Genomic DNA, 9,520 nt, shown 5'->3' with positions numbered 1-9,520 from the left:
GCCTGAGTGCGGTGGGATTGATTAGAAAAATGTCTTATGGATACCACATGAATTGAAAAAAGAGAAATTGAAAGAAGGAAAACCATATGCGGATTTCTGCTTGCGCGGCTGAAAAGAAAGGGGTTGTTGTACCGAATCATCACTGGTGATGAAAAAGTAGAGTTATTACAAGAATCATAAATGCGAAAAGCCGTGGATACAGTCTGGTAAACCAGTTCCATCGTAACAAAGCGAAATATTCACTTTTCATCAGTTACGCTGTGCGTATGGTGGGATATGAAAGGTGTGGTGTACTGTGAGTTTTCAAAATCTAATAAAATTATTGATGGACAATCCCATAGACAACAATTAATGCAAAATGATATCGCTCGACCATACATCGCAAAACCGGTCCCGAATAACCGGTTTCGGAGTTGGGCGCTGCAGTTAGCTTAGCTACACACTTCTTCAGTCCATCTCCTACCCATTTTGTGAATAGCGTAGATTATGCCGAGATTTCAGTCACATGTATCGTTTTTTTTTCCATACCACAATGATGATTTTATGAATCTCGTTATCCACTCTATCTCCTTTATTAGTTGTGAACTCGACTTCAATTCTGTCGGTGGTTTATGCTTTGTCATTCTTTGATCGACGGATGGCCCTTTGGGTCCCTCCAATTCTTGGAGGTAGAAGCACAATTTTACTCGCCAGTGGAGATGTTGCAGTCGTTCGGTAATTGAGTAGTTCATAGAATTGCTGCGTCCATCGTTATAAGACCTCTCGTAGGTTACACGTTATTTTCCAATCTTGTTCGGGATATGATATGATACCTTAGGTGTGAAAGTTTTTCGGATACCTTTTGACGTTTCCTAAAATAGTTGCGCACTCTGTTTTCCTACCGGTGAAGTAGTCTTTGTTCTTCCCATAATCGTTTCTTATTCTTGTGAATTTTTTATTCTGTTACATTATCTTACGCTGTCTCTCGTCCTGTGTCCATCTATTGTTTTTCTTTCGTCTATGTCTTGCCACGCTGCCGTGATGGTAATATGTACAGTTTCTACTCGTCTATGGGGCGATCCTTAGGGTACGACATTGCTGACGAGCCCGAACCATCTAAACCTAGCCATGTAAAGTTTTCGCCCGGGGGGTTAGGAAGCCCCATGTTTGAATATTCGGAAAGTACGATACCGGTGGGTGCACCCTGGACACAGCTTTTTCGAGTAGAACAAACTTTAAGAGACTATATAAAATGACACTGAGACTGAGACAGGTCAGACGCTATTTTTTGCGACGTTATTAAGTTTCGCGACAGTGCAGGAAAGTTCACCTATAAGAAAAACTATGTATACACTTAAACATGGTTTTGATCTGTATACATTGCCTTGGTATGGATAAAAAAGGATGCATAGAACAAAGCGTTCGCTACTGGCTCAGTCAACAGCTGTTATGCTCGTTCATTGTTCAAACAAACTGCTGGAAACACAACTTGGCTGGTTGTACGTCTGGCAAACCCGCTTTATCTGAGAGTATTGGCATACGTTATCGGGGTTCACTGTGCTTATGTACATTGCTTTGCCTGGCACATCAATGCGACATCGTAATGTTTGTTTTGATCTCTTTCACTTTGTGTTTTCGTTCATGTTCTCGTTTATGTTCTCGTAAATGTAGATGGTGACAAATAATGTCTTGACCGTTACACGATGTGTTGTTCATGTAGGTGGACGATGTTCATATTTCCAGTTATTTTTTCAAACAACGCATACATAGTTGTTACATCGCTGGAGTTGGTTTAATAGCTTCGTCCCAACCCTTCAAATATTCACGAACAATTGATAATGCTTCTAGTCTAGTCTCTAGCCTAGTCTAACCAAATACCTTTCAACCGGGCTTTGGTTTGTGAACTTATGATTAAGTTTTATGTCAACTAATAATTATCGATGGAATGCAGACATCGTCAAACTCGTTTATCGTCATTAATTTTTTTTACATTCGACAATAGTACTACGCTGTGATTGAGCCAAATAACAGTGAACGTAACAAAGCCAAATTCAGTTGATTCGAGTTTTTTCATGCATCCAACGCGAAGTGAGAAGAGAAACCGGTCGGATACGTCACTGGGAAGCCCGATCGTCTGAAATGGAAGAGCAACGGGAAGTGAGAAGGGAAGTCGATCAGATACGTCACTAGGTAGTCCGGTCCTCTGAAACGACGGACCATCGAGAAATGAGAATGAAATGAGGCCTGGTGATGCACGCCTGGAACAACTGGTTTATATGTACAAAAATGGTTGTTTGTTTGTCTGTTTGTCTGTACCACTTTTATCCAAAACTACTGAACCAATCCGCTTGAAATTTGGCACAGCGTAGTTTTGTGACCCCGAATTGTGAATAGGAAAGTTTGAGAATTGTGAATAGGAAAGCGCGGGCCTGGCATGCACCAGCAGAGTAGTGAGAATCGTTTCTGAGTTACTTGTGTTATTGTGTTATTTAAGTGAGGAAAATAGCGTTGGTCAATAATCACATCTGGAAAAGAACATGAGAACCTGAACATATCGATCTGCTTGTGAGATACGATTTTTACCAGGGATTTAGATATGACACGTGTCGACAACTTCGCCGTCCTAAAAATTGCTCAGTTTCGACCATTGCTTGCCCGTTACCTTTTGGCCAAAAACAACACGCTAATGAGACCGCAACCATCGTAATGCATCGGCAGTGCAACGGCCAACTGCAACTGTGGAGTCGGAAGTGCAACTGCCAGACAAAGACGACACTTAAGAGCAACTAATACATGACTTACCCGTTCTAACGATTCGTGCCATCGAGTAATCGTCTTCAAACACCAAACATACCAGAGAAAAAGAACGGCGACGCATCTGATTTCATCCGTGATAAAGAACATAAAGGACTTCGAAACTAAGGGCTAAAACCGACGCTGAAGAAAGAGTGAAGAGTAATGACGTTCATGATATTCATGCCTCATGTTTTTGTATCAGCTTGTGAAGTACCAGACACCGGCAAGCCTGGAACCTCTAAGGCGAGCCGTCGAGCTCCCATAGAGAAGTCTAGTACTCAATCCTTGGAAGGATTCGTTTAATATTGAGAATAACTGTTAGTTTCTGCGTAGACCAAAAACGCCACCTTGTGCTCGGCGAAATGCATGGAAGTCATAAAAAATCTGCCATAGAAATCGGTCGATGTTTTTTTTTGTAATGCTTATAAACGATAACTTGTTGTGACAGATTAGACAGACTGGTTTCTTGATGGCTGGTTCTTCTTGATCCTTGCAGTATAGTATGATGAGACACAAGCACTGATTCGTGAAAACCAGCACTTCATTTTAATTGACTTATAGTTAGTAATCTAGAGCGAAATTGGTCGTTGATAGAGTAGTTGGAAGCCGGTAGCCCCCATTGATAGAGCGCTGGACATTTAGCCTGGGTTCGATTCCAAACGCCGGCGTGGCAAAGGGTTGGGCAAAAAATACATTGTTGTGGTAAGCAACATAATTTTACATTGTCTCAGTTACAGGCCAAGATCGCTCGGCACTTGTAATTGCCGGATAAGAAGAAGAACCAATCATCATCAGTTGGCAACAGGCGGTCAAAAAAGAAGAAGAATATAGAGTCAGCTATGAAAGCAATGTGGTTGGAAAAATATAGATGTTTTCATGAAGTTTGGGTATATCAATATAATCGTTAACGCTTTTTCGTGTTATCATTTTCTATTTGCAGAATATCATGTTGGGCAAACATTTGATAGTAACAGTAATCATTACGGCAAAGAATATGCATTCAGAGTGGAAAGTTTCTCGAGTAAACATTGTTAAGAAAATGTTGCATAAATTTCTTATGATGACTGACCGTATCGTGCCAGATATAAGGCAATTGAATAAATTGTGAGCAAGGCAAATGAAAAAATCGCGTGGACGACGCATATGCGGTTCTCGATTAAAACAAAGAGAGTTATTACGCATTACTTGCCGTGCGGCATAGTAATAGACAAAAAAATCAATGATTGACAACGAAATGCGTGTGATTGACACGATCGACCAAAGCTACTGGAATGGAAAATTCGTGCCACCTCCCCCGAGACCACCATTTCTAGAGGATTCCATCGCACCTGATGGTCTAACCACGTGCGATCTATGCTCCTGGGCGTGGCAGGACAGGGGAACTTTGTCGCTCGATGGAGCCATAAGTATGTAAACTTCCAAAGCTACAGAGTTTAAACGTAAACATTGTGATTTCGTATTTGGCAATTTCAGAAGAGATATTTTCATCCTCCGACTCGAAAGAATTCAACTGGACATTTACACTAATTGTGGTTTCACTTACATCCGCGTTTTTCGGTGCCGTAATAATGATAGTTTTTCTAAGATGTAAAAGGTTGTTAAAACATTACTTATTCGAATATAGCAATTGTTTTTATTCACTGTGAAATAGTTTAATTTGGAATTTCAGAATGCGTACCAACCAAAATGGGCGGCGAACGTTATGCTTCGACTCAAGTAGTACAAAGGATACTAGCGGCTTAAACTTTGAAAACCAAGTGTCGAAAAATTCAACGAACGGTTCGTGTAGTCCACGTAGCACAAATTCGGGCCTCTGGACGTGGTTCAGCAGCCGAAAAAATCTTTCCACACCGGATCAACTGGTAAACTCACACACGCTACCGGTGGAAAATCATTACACACATATGGATGATAACAACTACAATCCAGTGCAGATCGATGAAGCTTCTTATGCTGAGGTGGGAAATGAAGTGGGACCATCGGAAACCGGGTCTTTCAAGTCAGGGTCCGTGAAACAAGTGAGTAAGTTCTGCGTTTCCTAGTGTAAATGTAATGTGCACGGTTTTGAGATGCTGGTGGAAAATGCATATCACTATCGTTATGAGCTTTTCCTCTGCTGTTTTAATATGAACTAATTAATACTAATACTAGTAGATCTAGTTGTGGGAGATCTTTGTTATCTTATGAAGTGATTGATCGCGAGTGGTTGGTACTTGAGACTTGCTAGTACTACGCTGTACCTCACTGTCTACTGTCTGTACTGTACTCGGCGTTCGAGATTGACATGTCTAGCTACCAAGCTACCATGTCATAAATTTAATAGTATCGGCTTCTTGATCCGAGCGCATATGTCGATACTGTTGCCACAATTTTCAGCTTAGCCAACGTTATTAGTCGAATGTTATATCACTCTACACGACTTGTCCAGTTATGACTTGGAAGGGAGCAATAGTTTCATTTTTTATAAAAGCTTGCATAACCCTTTTTTATGTATAAGTAAAAGTACTGAATAAGTACAACAGCACTGAGTAATTAAGGGAAACGCCTTTTTTTTACTTTCAGGGAGCAGACAGCGACATTCTGATCATGAACTGCCCACTACCAGCAATTCCAACATCCCTGCACAGTGCAACAGGAGGAGCGAGTGGGTCGGGTAGCGCGTATTACTCTGGGCTATTGAATAATGTCAACATAGCGGGTGAAGAAGATGAAGACGAACGCCCATATGAAATAGTGGACCTGAAGGAAATTTCTTCACCTCATAAAAACCCGAACGTTCAAAGCTATTTCCTGAACGAAACAAATAACTTGCTAACCATCGAAAAGCAATCGGATGCCATGCCGGAAGGCACCATTTCAGCTTCGGATTACGTTTGATTGCATGAGTAAGACAAGCTTTGAAGGAAAAGCAGTGTAATGAAATATTTTCCCCGTGTGATCTTTTTTCGATTGTGACTTTATGAGCTTTGTGTTTATTTATTAAAACAGTTTTCTAAATATTTTACATCTTTGAAAAAGAGTTTGTAAGTAAATTTTAATGATACAATCTAACTGCCATCAAGAAAGATTTTAGATATTATAGAAACAACCGATCAGTAGTAATTTAAAAACAACTGTATAAGTCTGAAACCCGAACCATGTCAAATGAGAAAACCATTTTGTCACAAATGAGCTCGAATATACAAACAAACAACGCGTCTAGCTAGTAGTTTCCAACATAACTTAATCCAATATAACTTAATATTACTCGAAAACAGGTTACATTGAGCTTATCATAGAGTACAAATTAACCCTACAGATACTTACAGAAATACGGCCCGGACTGAGATAAAAAAATACTTACAGTTTTTGGTAGTAAATATAACCATGTTGAACTGCTTTAATTCTGATTAATTTCTATACACGATTGTTCGACAGTTAAAATGTATTTGGGTCCAGAAAGTAGCCTTAGAAGTAGTATTTCAATAGACAATCAAAATCAGGGTCTATCAAAACAAGTTTAACCGGCACGCAGGTTTCACACATTTACATAAAAATTCCGTTAAGGACAATGCAAATGCATTTATGCATTAAATACAACAACGAAGCTTAAATTGAAGAAATAGTTTTAAGTATCAATAAAGGTTCTTTTATGAATCTAAAAAATATAAACTATAAACAAAAACGACGGATCTACACAAACAGTTTTAAAAGAGTAACGATAAAGATATGTATAACAAAAATGCAAGATTATTGAAATGGAAACAAAAGTAGTAGTACATATAAAAATGCAACATTTATGCAAATTGGTATTTTAACTTTCAAAATCAGTACGATGTTGTTATCATGAAAACATTAAAGCATTGGTGCAATAGCAAATTATTCAAACTTGAAAAAATATTAAAAAGACTAAGGAGCAGAGCAACAAAAGTCACGATGGTTAACAATGTGTATTGTTGGACATAAAGGAGCACCCTTCAGATCGGAAACATTGCCCATCACTTCCGGCATATACTTATATAAACAGCTCATTCATTTCGTAGTTTTAAAACCATACTTGAAAAAAAAACACATGAAATATTAATTTTTTATTGATTTTATTTTATCATCATAAAATGTGTACTTTGTCATTATGCGTGCAACAAAATATGGCTGGGACACAGATGGCCACCTTGGGAATTATGCTAACAGTCGACGCTGATAAAAAAATTTCAAAAACTTTTTTGCACATTTCCGGTGGTAGTTCGGCCATAACTTCGTGAATGTTGTATTTCAAATGCTCCAAAGTTGCAGGCTTGTCAGCATAAACACAATCTCTTGCGTAGTCCCAGAACAAAAAGTCCAACGGCAAAATAGCATGACATTGACATCATCAAAACGTGAAATAATACGCCCATTAAAGATCTCGCGCAGTAGTTCGAAAACCTGAGCAACACGAGGCCACATATCTTATAAGTCCATATCTTCAATGGAAGGCAAGAAAAAGTGATCATCTGGCGGTATCGCTTGGAATTGACGGTAATGGCCCTCCCGTCGTGGTTTTCGAAAACATTGGGTCCTATGATGACGCAGCCCAAAATGCGCACCATAAAGTCACCTTTGACCGATTGAGGGTTTTAAATGCCCAGATGCAATAATTGTGCTTGTTTTTGTAGCCGCAAAGTAAAAAAGTGCCTCGTCGCTGAAGTATATTTTGTAGGAAAAATTAGCGTTTTCGCTTCCCCACTTTTGTAATGATTTTTATTAATCTTAATACGTTGTTCTGCGATTCATGAAGCGATTAATTTTTAAAAATGGCACACAATCAACTAAAAGTGTGACACTTTTATTGACAAATATATTCAAAAACTGTCAAGTGCCAGCCCTGTGATTTGGAAACTAAGAAATGGATGGCCCTGTGTATAAATATATACGATATATACGTGTGTGTGCGAATAGTTCTTTTATAGCGGCTAGCAAAACCAAGTTTATCATGTGAACATTTGAATGATCAGAAAAATGAAGTGAAATGAAATGTGAAACATTTGTATATTTTCAATTTTAATCGCTCTTTTATAATTTTGAAGACATATTGTGACGTTAAGCAACATATTTTGACGATTAAATGATATTTTGAATTAATCTGGTGCACTGGTACTGGAGCAGTCGATCGAAGTCATAGGAGAAATTATGGATTGTGAAATAAAGTTTATTCGAAGTTTGAAACTTGGAAGTTACAGTTTTCCACAGTTCTTTTTCGGTAATTATACTTAATGTTACAGGAACAGTGCAGTAGCTTTAGTTATTTATGAATTATGTAACGTAATTTCTTATGCTTTCATCAAATATTTTCAAAATGCAGAAGTATGTATGGGAACCGAGGGATGAAGAATTCCCAAGACATTGTTTTGATTCTCAGCATGTAAGATGGCAGAAAACCCAAAAAATATGTAAACTAACTGGTGAAAACCATCAAATGAACATAAATATTAGTTTCAACGGTAAAGATAACAAGAATATTGCAAAGATATTTAACAAAAGTGAGGCAACAATTGGCAAAACCGCCGAACTGATCGATGCAAGAAATGTACACCAAAAAGAAATAATAAATGTATAGTGAACATCTATCCAAAAGTCATCTTCTATCAGTATGAAATATTCAAGTAAGGAAGCACATTTGGTAGATATAGAAGTCCGTTTCATGCATGTTATTCGGCGTAGACTATACTATGCCGCCATTAACCAGGTAATCCGGGTTCCAGGTAAGAGCGAGCTGGCAACTGTTTTTTTGTGGATTTTTTGATCGGACAGCCAAAAAAGGTTGATGATGAAGAATTGGCAGCATTGCTCGATCAGGATGTATGTCAAACGGAAAAAGAGTTTTCAAACATTTTAGGAGTTGCCCGCATAACAGTTTCCCATCGCCTGTGTGCCATAGGAATGATAAAAAAGGTCCTATTGGGTTCCACATGAATTGAAAGGAAAAGACACTGAAAGAAAGAAAACCATTTGCGAATTACTGCTTGCACATCCGAAAAAAGGGGGGTTTGTACCGAATTGTCACTGGTAATCAAAAGGGGAGTTATTACCACAATCATAAATGCGAAAAGCCGTGAACGTATTAGCATCAGTTTTTTGGAATGCGAAAGGAATTTAATTTGTGGTACTTGCATAAACTGGTAAAACAATAAACTTCGATTATTATTGTAACCCTTTAGACCGAAGGAGAAAATTCGTAAAAAAGACTCAAAAAGAGTAGAGTTGTTTCCAGATCTAAGAAAATCATCTGTGGAAAGCGTATTTCATCAAATGATGACGAGCTGTGGAAGCGTAGTTTGCAGTCCTTCTAGATTCTCACTTTGGCGATGGAATTCATAAATTGGAATCTCGTTGGAACAAGAGTAGGGAAATACCATCAACAGATTTTATTACATAGCGCTATTGGGGCGTTTGGAGGTCGAAATCGTAAAAAAACGATCACATATGATAAAAGCTATGGAAAAAATACGTTTGAAAGTTAAATTCAATTTTGAATTGCCCAAACCATTGATGATGATGTGTTAGTGCCACCTCGAAAAGTGGTGCTTCATCCAGAGGGATTATGCTAACCGTAGACATAACGAGAATTCCCATGCTGCCTGCACTTTACCAGTACTGCATCGCCACATGGGCAAGACCCTTGCTATCCTAAATGAAAAGACAGATGCAATTTGAACGATGGATTGAACACGTAAAAGTTATTCACGTGACAGCCTTTGCTAATCGTCAACCAAAAACAAAACCAAAT

At 38.5% G+C, this 9,520-nt stretch overlaps 1 protein-coding gene across 3 annotated transcripts in view; it reads left to right on the top strand.

Annotated features, from left to right (window-relative positions):
• LOC131216679 (uncharacterized) overlaps window positions 1-5,721 on the top strand; it is a 7,289-nt gene extending 1,568 nt beyond the window's left edge. For 2 of the 3 annotated variants that reach the window (XM_058211231.1, XM_058211232.1), the window contains exons 2-5: window positions 3,716-4,181; window positions 4,249-4,369; window positions 4,427-4,793; window positions 5,338-5,721. In XM_058211231.1, coding sequence (XP_058067214.1) covers window positions 3,995-4,181; window positions 4,249-4,369; window positions 4,427-4,793; window positions 5,338-5,652 — 990 coding nt within the window. In that variant the 5' untranslated portion in view covers window positions 3,716-3,994 and the 3' untranslated portion in view covers window positions 5,653-5,721. The remainder of the gene's footprint in view (window positions 1-3,715; window positions 4,182-4,248; window positions 4,370-4,426; window positions 4,794-5,337) is intronic. The other variant, XM_058211234.1, reaches the window with a different exon arrangement.
• Window positions 5,722-9,520: the final 3,799 nt, after the last annotated feature.

This window comes from Anopheles bellator, chromosome 1, assembly GCF_943735745.2.
Source record: "Anopheles bellator chromosome 1, idAnoBellAS_SP24_06.2, whole genome shotgun sequence".
NCBI lineage: Eukaryota > Metazoa > Arthropoda > Insecta > Diptera > Culicidae > Anopheles > Anopheles bellator.
Note: the sequence above shows the minus strand (reverse complement) of the source record. Positions and strands in the feature narration are given on the sequence as shown.